A 26230-nucleotide genomic window follows, 5' to 3' on the forward strand; every position below is an offset into this window, starting at 1 on the left:
TTTAATTTATTAATTTTTAATTTAATTTTTTATAAGATTAACGTGATTTACTGGTTTGTTAAAATAACTCAAATTATACTAGTTTTCAGGTTTGGTGGGATATTTTTTTGTTTACTAATTAAAAGAAAAACTAAAAGGCGTAAGAAAATCACTATTCACTCACATTAATTTCATTATGGATTACAATACTAATAGATAGTGTTTTGCCTTTTCTATTTTTTTTCCTTTCCTTTCCTTTGTTTTTATTATTTTTTTTAAATTTGTTTTTTTTTGTCTATTTCATATTTGGGCCTAATTAGCATGCATGCATATATATATATATATATATATATATATATATATATATATATATATTGGGTTGATGTTTAATTTTACAATTATCTATTTTTGTTATCATATTATTAAATAAAAATAATTTTTTTAAAACTTATAATCCTAGTTAAGTCCATAACCTTGTTCATGGGTTTGATGTGCTAGCCCAAGTTACCTGATTCACAAGTTTGACAGGTTTACCCATTGATCGAATATGTTTTTTTTTGTTTTTGGTCTTTTAATTTTTTTAATTGATTTTTTTTAATTTTGTCCTTCAATATTAGATTAGTTTGGAAATAGACTAAATGATTTATTTTTGTTTGCTTTCTATAAGGTTATCAAAATCTTAAATAAATATTTATTTTAGGGATGATGATACTCAATTTTATGAGCATTTATTTTTATCATATAATTAAATAAAAAAAGCTTATAAAAAATTATTACACCCAAAAGAATCCATGACCCAGGTCGCGAGGGACCGGGATCGATCAAATCTGTCATTGTTTCAATATTTTTTAAAAAACAAATTGTTGTCTAGAAGTCTTTTTAAAAGCTAAGCCATTTTTTACTAGTTTTCTAAGTTGTTGGATATTGATCGATTTAAATTGAGTTAATTCTCATATAATTTAATTAAAAATTTAAATTAAATAAAAAGTTAGGTTAGAAGATTTTAATATTAACTCCCCTGACCATGTTTAATAATATCGCCAACAAACTTTCTTCACTCTTAACATTTTATTTTTATATTTTAAAAAAATTAATCCCCTAAAAAAAACTAGGACATATTATTGAGTGTAGGTTTTTGTTTATTAAAAGTAAGGATGGAGTCTTTGACTGCATGTAATGGCATCGACTGAAAACCTTTAATCACATGCTATTAATCACATATTTAATCTGTTATTGTTAGAGCACATGCTTTTCAAAAACTTTGAATTATTTTCCTTTTAAATTATTATTTTTTTATTAAAAATAAATTTTAAAAAATAAAAAAATATTATTTTAATTATTTTAAATAAAAAATATTTTAAAAAGCAAAGTATATTATTGTTTCTCATATTCATGTGTTTACATTTTCTAGCCATCTTCTTCTAAGCTTCATAATTGGGTAGGTAAAGTAGTGTTTTTTAACTCCTTTTCTTTTCCAATTAATGGGAATGCCATTAAAATATGCTTTTCACCATTTATTTGTTTTTCTTTTATTTTGACTTACGTAACGTGTTTACCCAGTAATCCACTAATATATATATATATATATATATATATATATATATATATATATATATATATATATATATATATTTCTTTGCTATGTGCTTTCTGTTCTTTTTTCACCTCAGTATGTGCTAATCATCTTGTACTTGTGGTCAGATGGAAGGGTTCCAACCATCTTCTATGGATGATGATCTTTTCGATCTTCAATCACTACTTCACTCGTACGTCATTCTTAAGCATATTTTATCAGAAGATGATTGCTTGCAATTTAGTTACTTCAGTTTATCCTATTATTGACAAAAACTAATAATGTCACTGTCCATGGATGCACGCTGCAACCGGAGGTTCCAGTCTACCAAAGCTCCATATTGTTAAATAAAATTAATGTAGTCTTATTTATTTATTAAGAGTAAAATAATATTTTTAGTTTAATTTATATATATCTTATCTGTATTTAGATTAAGACTAAACATTTATAATATACAGATTATTCAGAATTCTAGTCTCTTATTTGTGTTTGATCTTAATTATTTTAACATATATCATGCAGTGATCAAGGTGGACAGAACAATGTTATCAACGATGGCATTCAACAAACAACTCCTTTTCCAACTTCATTTCCTGAAACAATGGTGAGTACTCCAATTTGCTACAATGTCCATTGAATTAGCAAGTGTTCATATTATACAAAAAGTTTTATGTTTAGTGTATCGATTTATCTCGAGCATCTTCTAATTGTTTATTGTTAAACAAACAGACAGCAATGGGAGGTTTGGATGGAACATCGTCATCATGGATCAACCAAAATGAACCAAATTGGCCTCAAACTCCATCAAGGCATCATAATTCCTTTATTCATCAACCTCAGCCGGGACATGGCTATATGACACCGAACGCAACCACATCACAACATGGTGGCTTCAATCAACCTGGACCTTCTTTTCCTCCTCCCTGGTATCCAATTTTTCATTTTTAGTATTTTCTGTAAAAAAAAATTAGTTTTTCAATCAGGAAAGTAACATTATAGCTTGAACATGAACCCAGCAAGATAATCATAAGTTTGTTTACGAATGATTTTGGATTCAGGATTCAAACTTTTTCTAATGAAGGACAAGTACATCAAGTTGCTGTAATTCCTAACATAGACAATATGCAACAAGAGAACTTCGTGCTTGGGTAATGATTGACTTCTAGCTGCTGTGTTTTAACACAGTATTAATACCTTTTTTATAATTAGATACATCATTGATTTTTATTGCTTAAGAGAGACTACCAATTATGGAATGGTTTTATAATATGATCACTTCATTTTTATACAGGTCACAGATGGATACCCTCCAAGTCCGAGGATTGCAAAATCAAACTGCTATGCCAAATGCCTCTAATCCTGGCCTTGGCACTTCCCTGCGAAGACAAAATAGGGGTTTAAATACTCAAAAAGTAAGAAGTCTAACTGAATTATCATCGTCTTTTTTTCCCCTTTGATTGTGCTATAAACTAACTATCAATTTTAATAGCAAAATAAGGGTAACTTGATCCGTTAATTTTTATTCCATATTTTGACCGATTTTTATTCTATATTTGACTCTTTTTTTTTTCTTCTATAGGTCGAAATGGTAGCATGAAGTGTATGTTTTGTCCACATACATATACCATTAAAACTTCCATTTCAAGGATCAAATGGCATTTATCAGGAGAGACAGGGCACGGTGTTGCCATTTGTCGTGGGGTGACTAAAGAAGTTCAAGAAGCAGCCTTTCAAGCTGCTAACAAAAGACAAAAAATCACAGCAAGTTCAGTCACTGTTAATGATTGTGGAATTTCAACTTGTCCACAAGAACAAAACATTGAGATTAACTTGGTAGGAGGTATTGGAAGGGTACAAAGAGAACTTCAGGTTGTAGAACCCGAGGTAGGGGAAGAGAGGATTTCTTCTCATGCAATAGCAGGAAACAAAGAAGTAAGCATGAACGGAATGAGAGCACAAGAAGATAGAGTTTCCGAAGGGGCACTCGAGAGCAGACTGAGGACAGAACCAGTGGATCGAGCGTTGGAAGAAAGCAATCCAGTACTTGGCAATTTGGCAGGGGCTGCTGGAAGGATACAAGTGGGAGTTCAGGGCATGGAACAAGGTCCCGGAGAAGAGAGAATTCAGTCACAAGAACCCGGGGTAGGGGAAGAGAGGATTTCTTCTCATGCAATAGCAGGAAACGACGTAGTAAGCATGACTGGAATGAGAGCACAAGAAGATGGAGTTTTCGAAGGGGCACTCGAGAGCAGACCGAGGACAGAACCAGTGGAGGAGGATGTCGAGAATAGTCGAAGATCAGTGCAGGTTGGTGCTGGAGGAGTTCCATTACCTACTAGCTCTACAAAGCCACAGGGTCAAGCATTCAAAGAGAATACGAAGGTGATATGGTCTTTGTTAATGGATGGGAAAGTCTCAACCATTGGTATTTATGGGATGGGGGGAGTTGGTAAATCCACAATACTACGACATATCTATAATGAGCTTCTACAAAGACCAGATATTTGTGATCATGTTTGGTGGGTGACTGTGTCTGAAGATTTTAGCATTAATAGATTGCAAAATCTTATTGCTGAACATCTTGATCTAGATCTTTCAAGAAAAAATGATGAACTGCATAGAGCTGCCAAGTTGTCAGAAGAACTAAGGAAGAAACAAAAATGGATTCTCATTTTAGATGATTTGTGGAACCATTTTGAGCTACACGAAGTTGGAATTCCTGAGAAGTTGGAAGGATGCAAGCTGATTATGACAACTCGATCAGAAATGGTTTGTCATCAGATGGCTTGCCACCACAGAATCAAAGTGAAGCCACTTTCTGAGAAAGAAGCTTGGATTTTGTTCATGGAGAAACTTGGACGTGACATAGCACTTTTACCAGAAGTGGAACGAATTGCAAAAGCTATTGCTAGGGAATGTGCTGGTTTGCCGTTGGGAATTATTACAGTGGCAAGAAGCTTGAGGGGAGTGGATGATCTACATGAGTGGAGAAATACATTGAAGAAATTGAGAGAATCAGAATTTAGGGACATAGATGATAAAGTATTCAGGTTATTGAGGTTTAGTTATGATCGGTTAGGTGATTTAGCACTACAACAATGTCTCTTGTACTGTGCATTATTTCCTGAAGATGGTCACATTGAAAGGGATACGTTGATAGGTTATTTGATCGATGAGGGAATAATTGAAGGAATGAGGAGCTGGAAAGATTCATTTGACAAGGGCCACACGATGCTTAATAAACTCGAATATGTCTGTCTATTGGAAGGTTATAAATTCAACTATGGTCGTGGTGGATTTGTCAAGATACATGACTTGATTAGGGACATGGCTATCCAAATACTGCTAGAGAACTCTCAAGTCATGGTTAAAGCTCGTGCACAATTAAAAGTGTTGCCAGATGCTGAGGAGTGGACAGAGAATCTCACAAGAGTCTCACTAATGGAAAACAAGATCGAAGAAATTCCTTCCAGCCATTCACCAATGTGTCCAAATCTATCCTCTCTATTTCTATGTCATAATGAAGGGTTGGGATTTATTGCAGATTCATTTTTCAAGCAATTGCATGGGCTCAAGGTCCTCGATCTGTCTTGCACAAGTATTGAAAATTTGCCAGACTCTGTCTCTGATTTGGTGAGTCTCACTGCATTATTGATCAACTGTTGTGATAAATTAAGACATGTTCCATCATTAAAAAAGCTCAGGGAATTGAAGAGGTTGGATCTCTCTTTGACTAATCTTGAAAAGATGCCAGAAGGAATGGAATGTCTATCCAAACTAAGGTATCTTAGAATGAATGGATGTGGTGAAAAGGAGTTTCCTAGTGGGATATTATCAAAACTCTCTAACCTGCAAGTCTTTGTATTAGAAGAATTTCCTAGTGGGATAACAGTTAAAGGAAACGAAGTAGTATCCTTGAGAAATTTGGAAACTTTGGAATGCCATTTCGAAGGTCTCCCTGACTTCGTGGAGTATCTCAGATCTCGGGATGGGATCCAATCATTAAGCACATGCAAAATTTCAGTAGGAATGGTGGATGGTGATTTTTGGGAAGACATTGATTATTATCCAAGTAAAACAATTGGGTTGGGTAATTTGAGTATCAGCGGAGATGGAGATTTTCAAGTCATGTTCTTAGATGGCATTCAAGGACTGGTTTGTGAAAGCATCGATGCAAGAAGTTTATGTGATGTTCTGTCATTAGAGAATGCACCTGAACTAGAGCTCATCGACATTAAGGATTGCGATAGCATGGAGAGCTTGGTTTCATCTTCTTGGTTCTGCTCTGCTCCACCACCAATGCCATCATATAATGGTATGTTTTCTGGTCTTGAACGGTTTTATTGTGGTGGATGTAACAATATGAAGAAGTTGTTCCCGCTTGTGCTACTACCAAACCTTGTAAACCTGGAAGTGATTAGTGTTATTAACTGTGAGAAAATGGAGGAGATAATAGGAACAACAGATGAAGAGAGCAACACCTCCAATCCCATCACGGAATTAATACTCCCAAAGTTAAGAACTCTGGAATTGTTGTGTTTACCAGAACTGAAAAGCATTTGCAGTGCAAAACTGATTTGCAATTCTCTTAAAGATATTAGTGTAAGGCATTGTGGGAAGCTGAAGAGGATCCCCTTCCCCTTCTCTTAAAAAAATCTGAGCATATCCAGAACAATGGTGGGAGACAGTAGTGGAGTGGGAGCATCCTAATGCAAAAGATGTCCTTCGTCCTTTTGTAGGGTTTGACAAATGGTAATCCTTCCGTTGTAAGAACACTAATTGAGTGTCCTTCCATTGTAAGAACACTAATTGATTGTAACCTTAAATTTTCTCATAATCAATAATATATCATTCTTTCAATCATTTTTGTCAAAAATCATGTGCAAAACATAATTATTTTTTATATGAAGGATGAAAATAGTCCTTTAAAACAAGGATGTTCTTATTAATTATAATTTAAAATTTGATTAATATTATATTTTCATCCTATTGAGGTTCTCCAAGATGAAAATCCAAAAAATAAAAAAATACTATATTGATTTATCATTAAAGTAACCTAATAAATTATTTTTTTTAATTTTTAATTTAATTATTTTTTTTATGTTTTCAAATCGTTTTGACGTGTTGATATTAAAAATATTTTTTAAAAAATAATAATAAAATATTATTTTGGTGCATTACCAAACACAAAATATTTTAAAAAATAATTAATACTGCACTCTCAAACACCCCTAAATGCTCTATTATTGAAATAAAATGCTAAAATGTGAATAGAAATAATAGAAATTAATGTGTATTTTTTAATTGAATTTCTATTTACTTTGATACACTCTTGAACAAGTCTTTATGTTTGATTTCAGAGTTTATAGAAGAGCAAGTCAAGGCCCAATCAAATTCAAAGGAGTCGTGAAATTCACTTGGAACCAACCTGGATACACTAAAAGTAGTAATGTTACTTTGATACACTAAAAGTAGAAATTCACTCTTCCTTGAATGTGAACTAATGTAAACCCTCGCATGAACATAGGATCGTAGAAAAAAAAAAGAAAAAGAAAGAATGACCCCAATAAGTAATGAAGACTTAATATGAAAAGAAATGAATAAATAATAGAAATAATAATAAATACAACGGGTAAGAGAGAGAATAAGCTCTATAAATAAATTTAAAAGTATAGTAGAAGTCATAATGAACGTTTTAAATTTTGAATTAAAATTTATAATATTAGTAAGAATAGAGACGAGTTTTAAGGGATGAAGTTTTCTTTTATAAAACCTGACATGAAACCATTTAAAAGTTTCACCCAACAACAACTTTGTAATAGTCAATAAGTGTGAATAATATATATAAGAAAGAGTAAAATAATAATAAGAGTGAAATGAGTGAGTTTTGGAGAAGAGCATGTAAGGGAAGATTTGACCGGTTATCAACCCAAAATGAATGTGATAACCGGCCTTGAAAAAAAAAAGAAAAGAAGAAGAAGAACCAAACCCAAACAAGACCTAATTTCATTAATGAGGGAGTACAAGTAGTTGGGAGAAAAGATTGTGACTTTACCTCTCCCATTATTGCCGCCCAAGACAGCCCCTGGCAGCCCCCTCTCTTACAAAATTTTCAGCAAAGTGTTCTCTTGCATTTCATCCATACGATGCTAGAGTGAATGAAGAGTGAAAGTGAGGAGAAAGACCACAAAATAGAGATGTAGAAAGAGAGAGAGAGAGAGATTCACGGCTAAAGGCAGAAAGAGGGGGAGAAGAATCAACCAAGGAAGAGAACAAGAAGAACACGTATAGAGTTGTCAAAAAATCATCCTTAATCCTTGCTTAATTCATATGGTAAGAAAAACCCTTCAATCTCCATTGTTGTCTTGAGTGAGCTTTGCTGAAAAAGGGTGAACAACCCAAATGAAAACTTAGGATTTTTGTGCATATTAATGTTTTGAAAACTAATATTGTGAACAATAAATTTTATAAAGGAAAGAACAAATTTCAAAGAATGTATAGTAAGAAAAACTTCATGTAAATTAAGGAGAAAACCCTAGATTAGGGCCGGCCATAAGGGGACTTGAAGGGGGGAGGAGAAAATTGAAGATATATTTCAATGATTCATGATCTTGAACAAATATTTAAGGAAAACAGGGCTGGAACAGAGGTTAAAAGTGTGGATGTTCTTTGAAATTATATGAATAAATGTTGAATCCCTTATAATTTCTTGTATGAGAGATTGGTATATGTTTTATGTATGATAACATATATTGTAAATGAAGAAAATGATGTGATTTAAATGAATGAACTAATGAGGACATGGAGCACAAGTTTCGGCCAAGAGAAGAAATTCAAGGCAGAAATTCTGGTTTGGTGAATGTTGCTTGAAAAATAGAAATGATTGCTTTGAATAACCTTGTATGAAGAATAGAAATAAACATTTAGTGACAATATTTTAAAGGACGTATTGATATCATCTTAATATACATTGTTCAATGAAAGGAGTAAGAAACCATAAAAATATACTTGTGGGTATATGTATTAGTTTGAAAGAAGAAAATGTGCAAGAGGCACAAATAAAATTATATGCGTAATGTGAACATCTCTAGATAGACAATTATTAATGATCATATACATATGAAAATGTTTAGGTGAGGTAATGTTGCTTAGAGTGGATAATGAAAGGAATTGAAGAAAATTCATTATAATTCATTTAAGTATGTTCGGCAAAAAGAAAACAACATAGGAAGGGTTATGGTTTAAGGCATTTGACATGCTCACCAATGCTTGGTATTGAGTAAAAGAAAATTTAACATGAGTGTTTATGAAGTTTTGATCAAGAATTGTTAGCAAGTAGCCATATCAAGGAAGAAAGTTCTTTCATCTGGTTGTTGTGCTTAATGAATAGTTCTAGCAAAATAATAATAATAATAATAATAATAATTTTGATCATTTTGATGGACATGTAATATGTGTGGTAATACTATTTGACTTGAAATATGTGGAACATATTATATCATGCCAATATAGATGAGAATTGATAATGTTATCTTGAATATAAACACAAAAGGATTTATTGTAGAAATAAGGTCTATATTCGGCCAAGGTAGAAGAAAGAGTTGGTTGGACATTTAATATTAGTGAGAATGGATGCTGATTTAATGAATTAAAGTGATGACTAAAAATAGCTTATTCATGAACTTGTTTTCAAAACTAATTGGGCATGTGAAATAATAGATATGATGAATGAATCAGAAAAGGGGTCTGAGTACTAATTCAGGATGTTCTACTGGAATGTAGGAGAAGCATACAAAGTGGGACCGAATTTCTCACGTGCAAGTACAACAGGAGTTCTAGGTAAGGGTTGCCCCCTTGCTTCTTTAAATTGTTTAAATTCTTGTAATGCTAGTTATATGATAGACATTATGTGTATTTTGTACTAATGTGTATCATGAGAAATATTGCTATGTGAACATTGCCTACGAGCAGTACAAATATTGTTGCGTGAAAGTTACCAACAAGTAGGAGAAATATTATTATTGTGTGAACATTGCCAATGAGCAAGAAATGTTATTACAATGTGAATGTTGCCTACGAGCAGGGAAACAAATACTAATTCTATGTGAAATGTTGCCTACAAGCACGAGAAATAATATTATTATATGAATATGCCCACCCGGTGAAAATGACTAAAGAAAGGAAAGATACGGTGAAACAGACATGGATTTGAAATCTGAATTTTGGTCGTGTGGAGTTCGGATATGGGTCTATATTATGTATATGTGAAAAAGAAAAACGATCGCCTATGGACTTGATTAGCCGACCTCGAATAGGGGCGGCTAATGATGTTAACAAATATTGTTAACATCGGCATGACCTTGATGGAAATATAATAAATATTGAGCTTGATTAACTATTCGTATCACGAATAGTTAATGATACTGACAAATAATGTTTGTATCGGCAAACCCATTATAACTTGATTAACTTCCTGAGGAGGAAGTTAATGATGTCAAGAGAACTTGGCATCGGCATTTCCGGAAACATCTCCAAGTGATGGAGAGCAATTGATTGACTATTTTGGGTTGGAAATAGCTCAATGGCATCGATCGATTAAGTTGGTGCTGGCATTGCTAAGGAATTGATTAGTCTATCCGGGTAAGGGTGACTAATGACACTAATAGGAGTTATTAGTGTCGGCAGCGATTGCCTCAAAATTTAGGGCGGATAAGAAAAAGGGTAAATCAGATGAAAATTAATGTATGATAATCGAAAAGGAAACCATAAGTAGGTTGTGGAAGGATAGGCATTAGATGTAGTAAAGGATCTTCTTTTGCGGATCAATTATGATTATGCCCTATCGAGTTAGTACACATATGCGTAGTTACACGTAGTGGTGACCCTCCATTATCTGGTTGTATTTTATTTATTTAATATAATTATTCCTTTATTTTGATGTTGCAGGTCTTTGTCATTCCTGTCAGGAGTAGTGTCCTAGGTGTCTAGTTCTTTTGTATGAATTAAGGAATTAGCATGTCCAATCCTTTTGTATGGCTTAGGGTTAGCGTGTGAATCTGGGATGAAATGGACGTTGTTGTATTTTCTTAAGATAATTATATGACAGGAACAATGTTAGTGTTCCTTTATCTTAATCATAGAGACCTTTAGAATTTATGCTTGTAATATTAATGTTATTAATCAAGTTAATTACTATTAGTTTGTGTTGTAAATTAAATGTTCGAAATGAATCCCTAGATTTGCAAAATATTATGATAAATAATAATTGTGGTCGCAATGCGATATGGATATGCGTTGATGATGGAATGAACATGAAATATGTATAGGATGAGTTGTTGATAACTTGGAACCTCCCGGTATAGGGGAGGCTCTGCCAAAATTTCGGTAGAAATTCCGTTACAGTGTAAAATAATCAAGAAAAGAAAAACTCGTATTTTTACATACCAAATTATAGGAAATTAATTTTAAATGCTTACAAAATTGTCGGGCGTTACAATTGGTATCAGAGCGTGGTTATGATACTAAATAACATGAAGGGTGTGACTAACTATATATCTCGTGATAGCACGAATGATCTTTGGGTTATATATATGCTTATAATACTAGCAAAAAAAAAAAAAGTGATGCTTGATTGTCGTGAAGCTGGTAAATAAAGAAATGAATTATCAATGTGTGACGGTGGTATCAGTAACAAATGTTAAATGTTGGAAACTTGCTTGATAATGTGACAGATGATAGTAGGAATTCCTGAAATGGAACAAAACCAGAATATCAATGAAATAGTGATACAATACGATGTTAGATGTCCTAATGAAAGGGATTGGGGAGAAATGAAAATGTATGAAGATTACAGTGAATACTTAATTGTCTAGGCACAAATAAATGTTATTGTGACTAATAAGTTGAATCAAGGTGTGTCTCAAAATGTGCATGGGAAGTGGACCTGTTTCTGGTATTTCATACTTAAAGCAATAATTGTTCCAAGTCTTGCTCAAAGAGTAGTATAAAAAGGGGTTGTAACTAGGAATATAATGAATTCTAAAATAGGTTCCGGACATAATGGATGGTAAAAGTTTCATACGGGTATTATTGATATGGGGCAAAGGTTAACATATGACTGGAATAAACGATGAACTTACCTTTTGAAGTATCTAACCTCAGAACCAGGAAGAAAAAAAGAGAAAAAGAAAAAAAGAATGGTGGTTGAGTGCACTTGCCATTCAGATGCTGATGTCTTTCGCAAATTTCAAGTTTTATTCTATATGGTCTTACACTTTCATGAACAGAATCATTTCTTATCAATGTTGGCTGATGCAGAGTCTTACTACTGACTCTTGTCGGGCTGTTGTGGTTATGCTCTGGCCTCTGCTGCAGCTGCATGGCTTGCTTTTATTTCAATGATGTAGTTCTGGTTGACTCTTCCTTCGCCATTGGCATATGAGAGCCTGGTCATATGCTGGACAGCTAATAGTCCTGTGTGTCTGTTGTTGCCACATGTTGCGTGGTCTCTGGAGCATTTCTGTTTTGGTAGGGATGCTGATGTCCTGGTCAGCTTTGGCTTTTATAGCCTGGATGCTGCCGTCTCCTACTGGTGCCATTTTTTTTCTGCTGCTGGTGCAGGTCACTGGGCCTGCATCATGCTATTATTGCTGCCTTTTGCAAATATTTCTGCTGTCTCTGTTTTGTTCTAGTGGCGCTCCATCTGGAGCATTCATAGGTATCCCTTCATCTTCCAGCCGTTCTGCTGGTCTGTTGGGGTAACTGTTGCAGGTGATGATTGCTGCTGCCTTCTCATCATTCGGCTTTGAGAACTCTGCCTGCTGGTTTGATTTATATGGACGCTTTATCCATTTCCGCGTGTGTTCTAGCTGCTTCTTTTGTAGTCGGGCTTCCTTGTGCTCAGCGTTGTTCATTACTTACTCCATGCTCTAGCTTCTATGGTTGTTGCTGCTGCTGTGGATAATGCCTCACTTTTGTCTACTGATGCTGATTGGGTTAATTTTAACACCTGCAATCCTTGTTTGGTTTCTTCCTTAACCTTTTGGTGCTCACCATGGGATGTTTGGCCTTGCGTGTCTAGCCTTTTGCTGGGAGCATGTTCCCTCTTTGTTTTTATTGAATACCATATATTTGCTTCTCATTCACTGCTTCCCGGATAGTTGGCAAAAGCATGTATGACCTGGCTGTATTCGGTTCTGTTCTAATTGGGAGTTTGTTCCCTTTTAGTTTTCATTATATTTCGTATATGTATATGAACTTGCTAATTATCTGGTATGGTTACTTTTGCTCTTAATACATACTTACATTCTGAAAAAAAAAAAAAAACAACAACCACGATCATGATTATTTTCTTAGTTAATCTAACAACACGTATATAATACATGTTATTGAATGATGCGAACTAGAAGGAACATAGAATTACATGTTGTAATGAGTGTCAAAACATAAATTCCAAGGAAGTATCATCTTCGAAGGGAAATTTATAGAATGAGTGATGCATGATCAATGAATAAATAAAATTATTATACCACTATATAGTGCAATGAACATGTATTGGGTTTGGAAAGGATAAAGAAAGAAGAGGAGAAACCCATGGTTCTTGATTTGGGTTTCGACTGTAGAGGTATTGAAAAAGGTTTAAGCCATATTGATTAGGATGGAATGATGTTAGTAGGTGTTTAAATTGTTCCGTGGGAAAACACAATTGGCGGGAAAATAAGTTATAGAAGGGACCAATATGTTGAAATTACGAGGAAACCTGCTGTTGAATTTGTTTAAAACAGACTAGAGAAAAGAAAATGAAAATTTATGACACGGGATGTAACCAGCGACTGTCGGATAAGAGTATTTAAAGCATTAAAAAAAAGAAAAAAAAAGAAGTGATGCGTTACCTTGTTTGAGAATGCTTGTGTTTTTAAATTTTTTTTATTTTTTTAAATATTTTTTTTTATATTTTTAAATTATTTTAATGTAGTGATGGTAAAAATAATTTTTAAAAAAATAAAAATATTATTTTTTATATATTTTTTAGATGGCTGCCAAAAGAAGTCCTAAAATTTAGGTTTTTGATGAAAAGCGTGTGGGACACGGGGACCATGGGGTGTGATGAAAAAGCGGGTTTAAAAGTGGGGCTGCCCATAAAAAAAGACGTGTGGGAACTCCACCAGAGAAAAAAAAAACAAGAAAAAACTAAGAACGAATAAGAAGCTCACGAATAGTTAAGAGACGTATTCACACCCATTTCATTGTAAATTATAATAAGTAATCCAATGTGTTTTGTTTTTTTTTTCTTTTATTTTTTAAATTTTGTTTTTGTTTATTTTACATTTGGTGATTTAAAATTTAACTTTATAATTTATTTATTTTTATTTTATATTTTTATAAAGTTAACATGTTTTATACTAGTTTACTGGTTTAATGAAGTATTTTTTTTGCTTATTATTTTTTTTTTAAAAAGCTAAACAATGTGGGAGAACAACTATTCACCCACACCCATTTTATTATAGATTACAATAATAACTTATAGTGTTTTGCTTCTTCTTCTCTTTTTTTATCTTTTCCTTTCCTTTTTTTGGTTATCAATTTTTTAATTTTTTTTTATTTTCATTTGTGGGTTGGTTTAGAATTTAGTTTCATAATTGATTTTATTTTTCTTTGTATGATGTTATTGCGGTCTAAAAATATATATATTATTATTGGGCTGATGTTTAATTTTATAATTATCTCTGTTTATTATCATATTGTTAAAAAAGAATTTTTTTTTAAAAAAAATATAATCCTACTGGAGTCCATAACCTTGTTTATGAGTTTGATGTGTTAGCCCAAGTTACCTGATTCACAGGTTTAACAGGTTTACCGTCTAATTGAATATGTTTTTTTTTTTTTAATTGATTTTTTTTATTTTGACCTTCAATATCAGATTGATTTAGAAATAGACTACATGATTTATTTATTTATTTTATTTTTAATACTAATACATTAAATTAAAAAAAAAAAACATTAAAAAAATCTATTTATCTTTTTTGAAAAAACAACTAAAAACAAAAGCAATCACCCGCTCTTAATTAATCACATATTTATTATTATTTTTTTATTAAAAAAAATAAAAAAATAAAAAAACATTTTAAAAAGGAAAGGATGTAATTGTTTCCAATATTCACGTGTTTACATTTTCTAGGCATCTTCTTCCAAGCTTCATAATTGGGGTGGTCCACACGTTTAACGTCCTAGCAATATTTATACCCTTTTTGACAATTAGATACACCATTGAATTTTGGTTTTATAATATGATGACGTCATGTTTATCATGATAAGTCAAAGCAATTATATTCATTTAATACATAAAAAAGTCATAAATATTCCATCTTAAATTAAGCAAGCTTGATAGATATAACTTAAGATATGAGAGTATCTCCAATGGAGAAGCTAAATGGATAATCAAAAATAAAAAACTAATATTTTAGTTTTTTTTTGCTTGTTTTGTACACTCCAAGGGAAAAGCCAAACAAAATGCTAAAATACCTTTTCTCTTCCACAAATGCTATTCCTACATATCTCTTAAAAGAGCCAAAACAAATCAAGTGGGGCCAACAAAAGAACAAGCCAATTAAATCTAGCCATGTGGAAAAAAATAACATCAAAATCATTAAAAAAAAATAAAACACTTCTTTATTCTACTCTAATAGAATTGGCTTTTCAAATGACTTTTTTCCATTGGAATATGCATGGTAAAAAAAGCTATATTTATACTATTCAAAATATTATTTTATCAATTTGCCTCTTTAAAATAGCATCTCCCATTAGAGATGCTCTAAGGCAAAGAGTTAGCAGGGAGTAGTGGTGATAAAGACCTGATATTTGCCTCATCAAGCAGGCAGAAAGTAACGACATATGCTCTTTTAATATCAAAGCTAAATTAGTAGTCTTTGAGGTTATTTAATTTAAATAATTATTTTTTTTAATCAGCAACGGATAATCCGTTGTAAATTTTATGTTGCTTTTAGCAACGAATTTTCTGTTGCTAAGCATGTTACTAATATTAAAAAAATAATATATATTTAATCCATTGCAAATATGTTACTAAATTAAGCAATGAAATTATTGGTTACTAAAATCTGATGCTAATACCCTCATTTTTTTAGTAGTGTCAATTTTTATTCTTTATTTTGAACCCCCCCCCCCCCTTTTTTTCCTATAGGTTGAAAGGGTTGGTTCAAATGATTCATTTTTGGAATTATGTTGAAGAAAGGGCTGATGCTAGCATGAAGTGTAAGTTTTGTCCACATACATATGCCATTAAAACTTCCATTTCAAGGATCAAATGGCATTTGTCAGGAGAAGAAGGGCACGGTGTTGCCATTTGTCGTGGGGTGCCTAAAGAAGTTCAAGAAGCAGCTTTTCTAGCTGCTAACAAAAGACAGAAAATCACAGCAAGTTCAGTCAATGTTAATGATTGTGGGATTTCAACTTGTCCACAGGAACAAAACATTGAGATTAACATGGTAGGAGTAGGGGAACAGATGATTTCTTCACATGCAATAGCAGGAAACGACGTGGTAAGCATGACCGGAATGAGAGCACAAGAAGATAGAGTTTTTGAAGGGGCACTCGAGAGCAGACGGAGGACAGAACCAGTGGATCGATCATTGGAACAAAGCAATGCAGTACTTGGCAATTTGGCAGGGGGTGCTGGAAGGATACAAGTGGGAGTTCAGGGGGTGCTGGAACAAGGTGCCGGGGAAGAGAGAATTAATCGGGTTAGAGTGAGGACAGAACCAGTGGAGGAGGATGTGGAGAATAGTCGAAGATCAGTGCAGGTTGGTGCTGGAGCTAGATCTTCTGAAAGTCTGAAATACAACAAGACTAGAGGAGTTCCATTACCTACTAGCTCTACAAAGCCAGTGGGTCAAGCATTCGAAGAGAATACGAAGGTGATATGGTCTTTGTTAATGGATGGGGAAGTCTCGACCATTGGCATTTATGGGATGGGGGGAGTTGGTAAATCCACAATACTACAACATATCCATAATGAGCTTCTACAAAGACTAGATATTTGTGATCATGTTTGGTAGGTGACTGTGTCTCAAGATTTCAGCATTAATAAATTATAGAATGTTATTGCTAAGCATCTTCATTTAGACCTTTCAAGCGAAGATGATGTTCTACTCAGACCTTCCAAATTGTCAGAAGAACTAAGGAAGAAACAAAAATGGATTCTCATTTTAGATAATTTGTGGAACAATTTTGAACTTGACAGAGTGGGAATTCCTGAGAAGTTGAAAGAATGCAAGCTGATTATAACAACTCGTTCAGAAATGGTTTGTCATCAGATGGCTTGCCACCGTAAAATCAAAGTGAATCCACTTTCTGATGGAGAAGCTTGGACTTTGTTCATGGTGAAACTTGGACGTGACATAGCACTTTCGTGAGAAGCGGAAGGGATTGCAAAACCTGTAGCAAAGGAATGTGCTGGTTTGCCGTTGGGAATTATTATAGTAGCAAGAAACTTGATGGGAGTGGATGACCTACATGAGTGGAGAAATACATTGAAGAAATTGAAAGAATCAGAATTTAGGGACAATGAAGTATTCAAGTTATTGAGGTTTAGTTATGAACGGTTAGGTCATTTAGCACTACAACAATGTCTCTTGTACTGTGCATTATTTCTTGAAGATAATTGGATTGTAAGGGAGGAGATGATAGGTTATTTGATCGATGAGGGGATAATTAAAGTAAAGAGGAGAAGGGGAGATGCATTTGATGAGGGCCACACAATGCTTAATAGACTTGAATATGTCTGCTTATTGAAAAGTACTATTTATCATGTACATGTCAAGATGCATGACTTGATTAGGGACATGGCCATCCACATACTGCTAGAGAATTCTCAAGTCATGATTAAAGCAGGTGCGCAATTAAAAGAGTTGCCAGACGTAGAGGAGTGGACGGAGAACCTGACGATTGTTTCACTAATGCAAAACAAGATCGAAGAAATTCCTTCCAGCCATTCACCAAAGTGTCCAAATTTTTCATCTCTATTTTTACGTGAGAATAAAGAGCTGCGATTGATTGCGGATTCATTTTTCAAGCAATTACATGGGCTCAAGGTCCTCGATCTGTCTTGCACAGGTATTGAAAATTTTCCAGACTCTATCTCTGATTTGGTGAGTCTCACTGCATTATTGCTCAATGATTGTACAAGATTAAGACATGTTCCATCATTAAAGAAGCTCAGGAAACTAAAAAGGTTGGATCTTTGTGGCACTGCACTTGAAAAGATGCCGCAAGGAATGGAATGCCTAACCAACCTGAGGTATCTTATAATGAATGGATGTGGTGAAAAGGAGTTTTCTAGTGGGATATTACCAAAACTCTCTCACCTGCAAGTCTTTGAACTACAAGAGTTTTTTGAGGAACATTATGCTTCGATAACAGTTAAAGGAAAGGAAGTAGGATCCTTGAGAAATTTAGAAACTTTGGAATGCCATTTCGAAGGTTTCTCTGACTTCATGGAGTTTCTCAGATCTCGGGATGGGATCCAATCATTAAGCACATATACAATTTTAGTAGGAATGGTGGATGACAATGATGATTTTCCACTCATGTCATTCAACACAGTTAGTTTGGGTAATTTCAGTATGAACAAAGATAGAGATTTTCAGGTCAAGTTGTTGAATAACATTCAAGGACTATATATATTGTGAATGCATCGATGCAAGAAGTTTATGTGATGTTTTTTCATTAGAGAATGCAACTGAACTGGAGCGCATCAAGATTTTGGATTGCAATGACATAGAGAGCTTGGTTTCATCTACGGTGTTTGTGTTAAGGGATCCACTAGTAGTGAGTTAGAAGTTGACTACTATGGTAGATTAGAAGAGATCGTCGAACTGCAATATCATAGCGAGCAAAATAAAGTGTTTTTATTCAAATGCTATTGGTATAACACAACTGATAAAGGAATCAGAGTTGATCCACACTATGGTCTGGTCGAAATCAACTCAAAAGCTAGACACCGCAACATAAACGATGTCTTTGTTTTCACAAAGCAATGTCAACAAGTTTATTACACATACACCCCTTCATTTAGAAAGGATCGATCAAGAGTTGATTGGTTGTCCGTTGTAAAAACGAAACCACGGGGTCATGTCGAGGTTGTTCAGGATGAGAACGAAGACACAAGTGTGCGAGATGAAGTCTTTCAAGTTAGTGAGTTGGTTGAACCATATTGAGTTGCTCCTTTGATTGAAATGGAAGAAAATTCAAATTTTCGTGTTTTTGATGATAGTCTTTTTGATGTTGACGTAGAGGAGTTGAATGTTGTTTTGAGCTTTAGTGGACAAGAAAATGTCAATGAAGAAGATGATATCCATATTGAAGATTGCGATGAAGGTGATGACTATTCAATTGATGACGAAGAAGAAGAAAATTCTGACTAACTATCAAAACGAAACCCTATGTAAAACCCTTTTCTTCATGTAATTTACATTATGGATGATATATTTTGTAACACGAAATATATATTTATTGTTTACGCACTATTGCTATTGTTTTGTGCGATAAACAGTTTATCATTGAAGTTTTTGCAGGAAGGTAAATAGGAAATACAAACACAACATTTCTTGTACATTGAACAATCACCGACGTCCATACCGACGGACTAACTTCCGTCGACATCTCATAGAGAGTTCAAAAATAATTACAACAAAATACCACAATGACCGACGACAATACCGACGGAATCATGTATGTCGGCATCTTACATAGAGTTTGAAAATAATTACAACAAAATACCACAATCACCGACGTCTATACTGACGGAATCATGTCCGTCGGCATCTCACAGAGAGTTCAAAAATAATTACAACAAAATGCCACATTCACCGATGTCCATACCGACAAAATCATGTTCGTCGGTAATTTGTCGGTGGGCAAATTTTACCGACACAAATTGTGAAGCCCGAGAATAAAGTATACAAAGAGGGAGAGGTTTATAATAATTCCAAATGTTGTTATAATATAAAATAAAGCAAAATAATAATAATAATAATAATACTGAAAAAAAGAGGGTGAAAGATGTGGCCAAAATGGAATTAAGAAGAGATGGGACTATAAATACCCATCCCTTCTCTCATCCATGGCCGGCTGAAAATAAGAATAATGAGGGGGGAGAATTTCAGATTTTTCTTTCATCAAAACTTGGAGTAAACACCTAAAATTAGTAAACCCAAATTAGCCTTGGAATTATTAAGTGGAGGAGCATAATCGGGTGGAAGAATTAACAAGAAGAAAAGTGAAGAATTGGTGAAGAAAAGAGGGGGAAAAGTGGCTGACAACATACAAGGAGAAGAAGGCTAAGATTCTTCTAAAATTTGTGAAGTAAAGTTTAGATTTCCATTCAAGTAAGGAGTTCTAATTCCAATTTCTATGAAATCAACTTCAATTTGATTATAAGTTTATGCCTTTCTTGAATTGGGAATTAGGGTTCTTTAACATAAAATGTTGGGAAAATGCAGAAATGAGTGACGTTAAATGGATTAGAATAATCTAAGTGACTTAAAGAAAAAAGAAGAGAAAAACGGATAGAGAGAGCTGCAGATTTTGGAGTAAAACCAATAATACTCCGGTGGCCATATCTCAGGACTCCACCGTTGGATCATGCTAAGTTTTGGATATGTTGTTCTCATTACACTTATCTACTAACTGACCGGCAGGCAATAAAACCCATGAAAAGCATTTGGATACTCTACCAAATGTACTTCTTTCCCAGATTTCTTCAGCCCCTCATGGTACCTCTTCTGCCAATCTTGCAAGGGATCGAACCCTCCGACAAAAAGTAACGTCGCAGGGAACTTCACGCCTGAAATATCCACCGCATTTGGTCCGAAAACATTAACCACCGAGTGGTTTCGGTCCGATCCCTCAGGCAGAAACGCCTTCCACATCCAGAAAATTAGTGTTTTATCTCGGTTTTTTCTAAGCCTTAGATGCATTTTTTAATTTTAGTCATTGATTGTTTTGTTTTCAATTTTATCATCATAGATTGTGCTGACTGCTATGGAGTTTTAACTCTGATGCAGCAACTTGCTGGGTTTAACTGAGTTCTGTATTTCTCAATTAGCAGCGTGCAATAAACAGCATTTAGCTTTTTCACTAATGCAATAAACAACATTTAGATAAAATTGATGAGAGGCATCATTCATAGCATAGTATTTACAGCTCTTGAAGCTAAGCTTCAGGCTCTTACATTTTCAGGTCAGCTTTTTCAAAGTTTCAACAATGGGGTGGGTCTACACGTTAACTCAGCATTAGCTTCTGATTCTTTTGTTGAAGTTTTCAATTATATGCAGCGCTAGACAAAAGAAAAGCAAATTTGAGGTGTACAGCAACTTGCCATATCTTATAATATAATCTCTGGTAGGTGAAATTTTGTGGCTTCCTTCCTAGCAACTTCCTTCTTGTCAAACAATACAATAGTCTTTGCTACTGTAACATTCTCTTCCAAATCTCATCTCATTATACCATTGATTTCCCATTTCCCTCATAAAATTTCTTAAACCTTTCTGATGATCAGTGCTTCCTTTTCTGATTGAATCGAATCATCTGGAGCTCAACATCTTGCAACTTCCTTCTTATTTTTAAACGGTATATTCTTCTCCGTTCTTGTCTTTTTTGCTGAATACTGCTTAAGCAAACCAGCACTTGAAGCGAAACTTGAATCCAGGTAAATTATTTATAATCCATCTTCTTCATTTTGTTTTTCACATGTAACTCTGGTTTGAATCTTTCAAGGAAAACACAAGTTGTAGAAATTATAAATTAGAAACTTCGGAGATAGGATCATCAACAGTTTCCAAAAATAAATAATTTGATCTTTCTCAGTTGTAACAATCCATGCCTTATGCAGTTCATACTAAATTGACCCCAAGTTAACCTTGAATTCCTTGTTTTTTCTTCTTAGTTTCTTCGCTGTTTGTAACTTATTATTTTAGTTTCAACCTTCCTTTTCCAATTAATGTACCTCCATTAATTTTTATTCAATATTTTGACCCTTTTTATCTGTAGGACAAAATGGGTAGATCAGATGATCCGTTTTGGAAGGAAGTTGAAGATATGAATGATGGAAGCATGAAGTGTAAGTTTTGTGGGCATTTATTTGCCAATGGTACTTCCATTTCGAGGATAAAGTGGCATTTATCAGGAGAGAGAGGGCATGGTGTTGGCATTTGTGGTCAGGTGCCTAAAGAAGTTCAAGGAGCAGCCTTTCTAGCTATGCGTGGTGGCTACAAAAGACATAAAGGCATAGCAAGTTCAAGCATGGAATACACTGGTGAAGGATCTTTTCAGCATGTTGACAGAAGTGTCTCTCCTTGGAGACTCAGAGTTGATGCTCATGAGAATAGAGGAGAAGCAACACAAGGAACAGATTTAGTGGATCAATTTGCTGATGCTACTTGGGTTCATATGCACTCTGCCCTTTCAAAGGAGCAGCAGCTGAATGAAATCTCTACGTATTTCATGCAGGAAGATGAAACTGTAGCGAGAACAGAACAAGTGCAGCATCTGGAGAGAGGTAGCTCTTGTGAGAGGCCATCAATTAATCAAGCTGATGAGCCTCGAGGAGATTCATCCCAACCAACAGATCCTTTGTGTCTTGATCATGGAAGATATTATGCCCAACTATTTGCTCCATCAGTAAACAATGATGTCATTATGAATGATGTGCAGAACATGCTTAGAGTGAGGACAGAACCAGTGGAGGAGGAGGGTGTGGAGAATAGTGGAAGATTAGTGCAGCCTGGCGCAGGAGCTAGATCTTCTACCAGCCTTAAATACAACACAAGTGAGACTAGAGGAGTTCCATTACCTACTAGCTCTAAGAAGCTAGTGGGTCGAGCATTTGAAGAGAATACGAAGGTGATATGGTCTTTGTTGATGGATGATGAAGTCTCAACCATTGGTATTTATGGGATGGGGGGAGTTGGTAAAACAACAATACTGCAACATATCCATAATGAGCTTCTACAAAGACAAGATATTTGTGATCATGTTTGGTGGGTAACTGTGTCTCAAGATTTCAGCATTAATAGATTGCAGAATCTTATTGCTAAACGTCTTCATCTAGACCTTTCAAGCGAAGATGATGATTTGCATAGAGCTGCCAAATTGTCAGAAAAACTAAGGAAGAAACAAAAATGGATTCTCATTTTAGATGATTTGTGGAACTATTTTGAGCTTGATGAAGTGGGAATTCCTGTGCTGTTGAAAGGATGCAAGCTGATTATGACAACTAGATCAGAAACGATTTGTCTTCGGATGGCTTGCCACCACAAAATCAAAGTGAAGCTACTTTCGGAGGGAGAAGCTTGGACTTTGTTCATGGAAAAACTTGGACGTGACATAACACTTTTACCAGAAGTGAAAGGAATTGCGAAAGATATTGCTGGGGAATGTGCTGGTTTGCCATTGGGAATTATTGCAGTGGCAGGAAGCTTGAGGGGAGTGGACGACCCACATGAGTGGAGAAATACATTGAACAAATTGAGAGAATCAGAATTTAGGGACATAGATGAGAAAGTATTCAGGTTATTGAGGTTTAGTTATGATCAGTTAGGTGATTTAGCACTAAAGCAATGTCTCTTGTACTGTGCATTATTTCCTGAAGATGATATGATTGAAAGGGAGGAGTTGATAGGTTATTTGATCGATGAGGGAATAATTAAAGGAAAGAGGAGCAGGGGAGATGCATTTGATGAGGGCCACACGATGCTTAATCGACTTGAAAATGTCTGCCTATTGGAAAATGCTAAAATAAAGTATGATGATATTAGACGTGTCAAGATGCATGACTTGATTAGGGACATGGCCATCCGAATACTGCTAGAGAACTCTCAAGGCATGGTCAAAGCAGGTGCACAATTAAAAGAGTTGCCAGATGCAGAGGAGTGGACGGAGAATCTGACGAGAGTTTCACTAATGGAAAACATGATCGAAGAAATTCCTTCCACCCATTCACCCAGGTGTCCCTATCTATCAACTCTATTGCTATGTCAAAATCGTTGGTTGGGATTTATTGCGGATTCATTTTTCAAGCAATTGCATGGGCTCCAGGTCCTCGATCTCTCTCTTGGACAGGTATTGAAAACTTGCCAGACTCTGTCTCTGATTTGGTGAGTCTCACTGCGTTATTGCTCAAACACACCAACATACGTCATGTTCCATCATTAAAGAAGCTTTAGGGCACTGAAGAGGTTGGATCTCTCTGGTACTCAGGCACTTGCAAAGATGCCGCAAGGAATGGAATGCCTAACCAACCTGAGGTATCTTAGAATGAATGGATGTGGTGAAAAGGAGTTTCCTAGTGGGATATTACCAACACTCTCTCACCTGCAAGTCTTTGTACTAGAAAAGTTTACGAAAGCTCCAACAACAGTTAAAGGAAAGGAAGTAGGATCCTTGAGAAAATTGGAAACTTTGGAATGCCATTTCAAAGGTTTTTCTGACTTCGTGGAGTATCTCAGATCTCGGGATGGGATCCTATCATTAAGCACATACAAAATTTTAGTAGGAAAGGTGGGTAGATATTTAGAGCAATTGATGGAACATTTTCCAAGTAAAACAGTTGGGTTGGGTAATTTGAGTATCAACGGAGATAGAGATTTTCAGGTCAAGTTCTTAAATGGCATTCAAGGACTGATTTGTGAATGCATCGATGCAAGAAGTTTATGTGATGTTTTGTCATTAGAGAATGCAACTGAACTGGAGCGCATCAGCATTCGGAAATGCCATAACATGGAGAGCTTGGTTTCATCTTCTTGGTTCTGCTCTGCTCCACCACGATTGCCATCATATAATGGTATCTTTTCTAGTCTTAAAAGGTTTTATTGTTATAATTGTGAAAGTATGAAGAAGTTGTTCCCACTTGTGTTGCTGCCAAACCTCATAAACCTGGAAAGGATTGAAGTTAATGAATGTGAGAAAATGGAGGAGATAATAGGAACAACAAATGAAGAAAGCAGCACCTCCAATTCCATCACGGAAGTCATTCTCCCAAAGTTAATAACTCTGAAATTGTCTTGGTTACCAGAACTGAAAAGCATTTGCAGTGCAAAACTGATTTGCAATTCTCTTGAAGATATTAGTGTAATGTCTTGTAAGAAGCTGAAGAGGATGCCAATTTGTCTTCCGTTGCTTGAAAATGGCCAGCCATCTCCTCCCCCTTCTCTTAAAGAAATCAACGCATATCCAAAAAAATGGTGGGAGTCAGTAGTGGAGTGGGAGCATCCTAACGCAAAGGATGTCCTTCGTCCCTTTGTAAACTAATATAATATAGTATGCTTACAATTACATAAATAACATTTTTCATTTTTTTTATTTCATTAAAGACTACTGAATTGTCATATTTTTTTTAACTCGATAGATAAACAATTATAATTTGAAGTTTGATTAATATTATATTTTCATCCTATTGAATTTCTCCAAGATGAAAATAAAAAAAATAAAAAAATACTATATTGATTTATCATTAAAGTAACCTAATATTATAAATCATCAGTGAAAGTATTCTTCTACACACATTTTTAAAATGTCTAAGAGAGTATGAATATGACAGTTTTTGGTTTCTAAACCTGAAACTGCCAGAAACTGCCATATTCATAAACACAATTTTTAAATACTAAATTTAATACTAAAACTAGAAAGTAGCATAGGCGTGATTTTTAAAATTTTATCCCATAGAAATTAAACAGACAAGTCTAAAATTTCACTAATGAGGATTTCAAAAAAGGAACTGCTAAAGCCTAAAATTTAGGCAATTTGTTTTTGACACAACGGGGTTCATGGAGACGCGATCAAATATAATTTTAAAAATTTAAAATAATTTAAAATAATTAAGATTAAATAATTTTTTAACTTAAAATAATTCAACTTCAATAAAACATCAAAATATTATAAAATTAAAATATTTTAACACTAATATTTTAAATTTAAAGCTAGGTCAATGTTATCAAGATTAATGAGATCTAAAACATCTATTTTTTTGCTTAAATTCCTACAAAGTATAAACTTGAAAAAAAATAACATGAATATAAACCATATTTATTAGTGATAAATCAAATTTTAAAAAATTAATATCATAGTTAATGAAAATAGTAATGAAAAAGAGCTTTTTATACTTTGATGGTTTAATTAATTAATTGAACTAGGTTCAATTTGATTCAACGGCTTTTTAAGACCGGAACAGAACATGTGGAATGAAACCGGAACATTCTGAACGGAATTTAGCCGAAAAATTTGAAAGGGACCGAGATTTGAAATAAGATGAAAATTATTTTGTTTTATTTTATTTTTTGATATATTTATAAATAAAAAAAATATTTTAAAAATAACAATAATGACATTTCTTGCTACGCTGTCAAAATCACTCTAAAAGTAGTAATGGTTTTTAATCACAACTTTCCACTCACATGTCAGATTGCTGTGATTCTTGACGTGTTACCTTGTTTGGGAATGCTTGTGTTTTTAAAAATTTTGATTTTTTTTAAATAATTTTTTTATATTTTTAGTTTATTTTAATATATTGATGTTAAAAATAATTTTTAAAAATAAAAATATTATTTTTATATATTTTTAGATGGTTGCCAAAGAAGTCCTAAAATTTAGGTTTTTGATGAAAACGTG

General features: G+C 34.1%; 2 protein-coding genes, 2 long non-coding RNA genes and 2 pseudogenes across 4 annotated transcripts in view; all 6 read left to right on the plus strand.

Annotated features, from left to right (window-relative positions):
* LOC118048642 (probable disease resistance protein At4g27220) overlaps positions 1–26230 on the plus strand; it is a 99354-nt gene that overhangs the window by 39465 nt on the left and 33659 nt on the right. The window lies entirely within an intron of this gene.
* LOC140955119 (uncharacterized) overlaps positions 1–26230 on the plus strand; it is a 71429-nt gene that overhangs the window by 21322 nt on the left and 23877 nt on the right. The window lies entirely within an intron of this gene.
* LOC118048634 (probable disease resistance protein At4g27220) lies at positions 1681–6202 on the plus strand. Its single transcript, XM_035058404.2, has 6 exons — positions 1681–1745; positions 2075–2156; positions 2282–2478; positions 2611–2700; positions 2844–2947; positions 3132–6202. The coding sequence occupies exons 1-6, from the start codon at positions 1681–1683 to the stop codon at positions 6200–6202; spliced, it is 3609 nt and encodes a 1202-aa protein (XP_034914295.2).
* LOC118048644 (uncharacterized) lies at positions 7520–12840 on the plus strand. The gene is made up of 3 exons (XR_004687506.2): positions 7520–7885; positions 9335–9391; positions 11870–12840. It is a non-coding gene; the product is annotated as an uncharacterized lncRNA (long non-coding RNA).
* LOC140955141 (putative disease resistance protein At4g10780) lies at positions 15769–18255 on the plus strand (annotated as a pseudogene).
* On the plus strand, positions 20519–24923 carry LOC118048639 (probable disease resistance protein At1g61300; annotated as a pseudogene).

The sequence above is a fragment of the Populus alba genome, chromosome 19, assembly GCF_005239225.2.
Source record: "Populus alba chromosome 19, ASM523922v2, whole genome shotgun sequence".
Taxonomy (NCBI): domain Eukaryota; kingdom Viridiplantae; phylum Streptophyta; class Magnoliopsida; order Malpighiales; family Salicaceae; genus Populus; species Populus alba.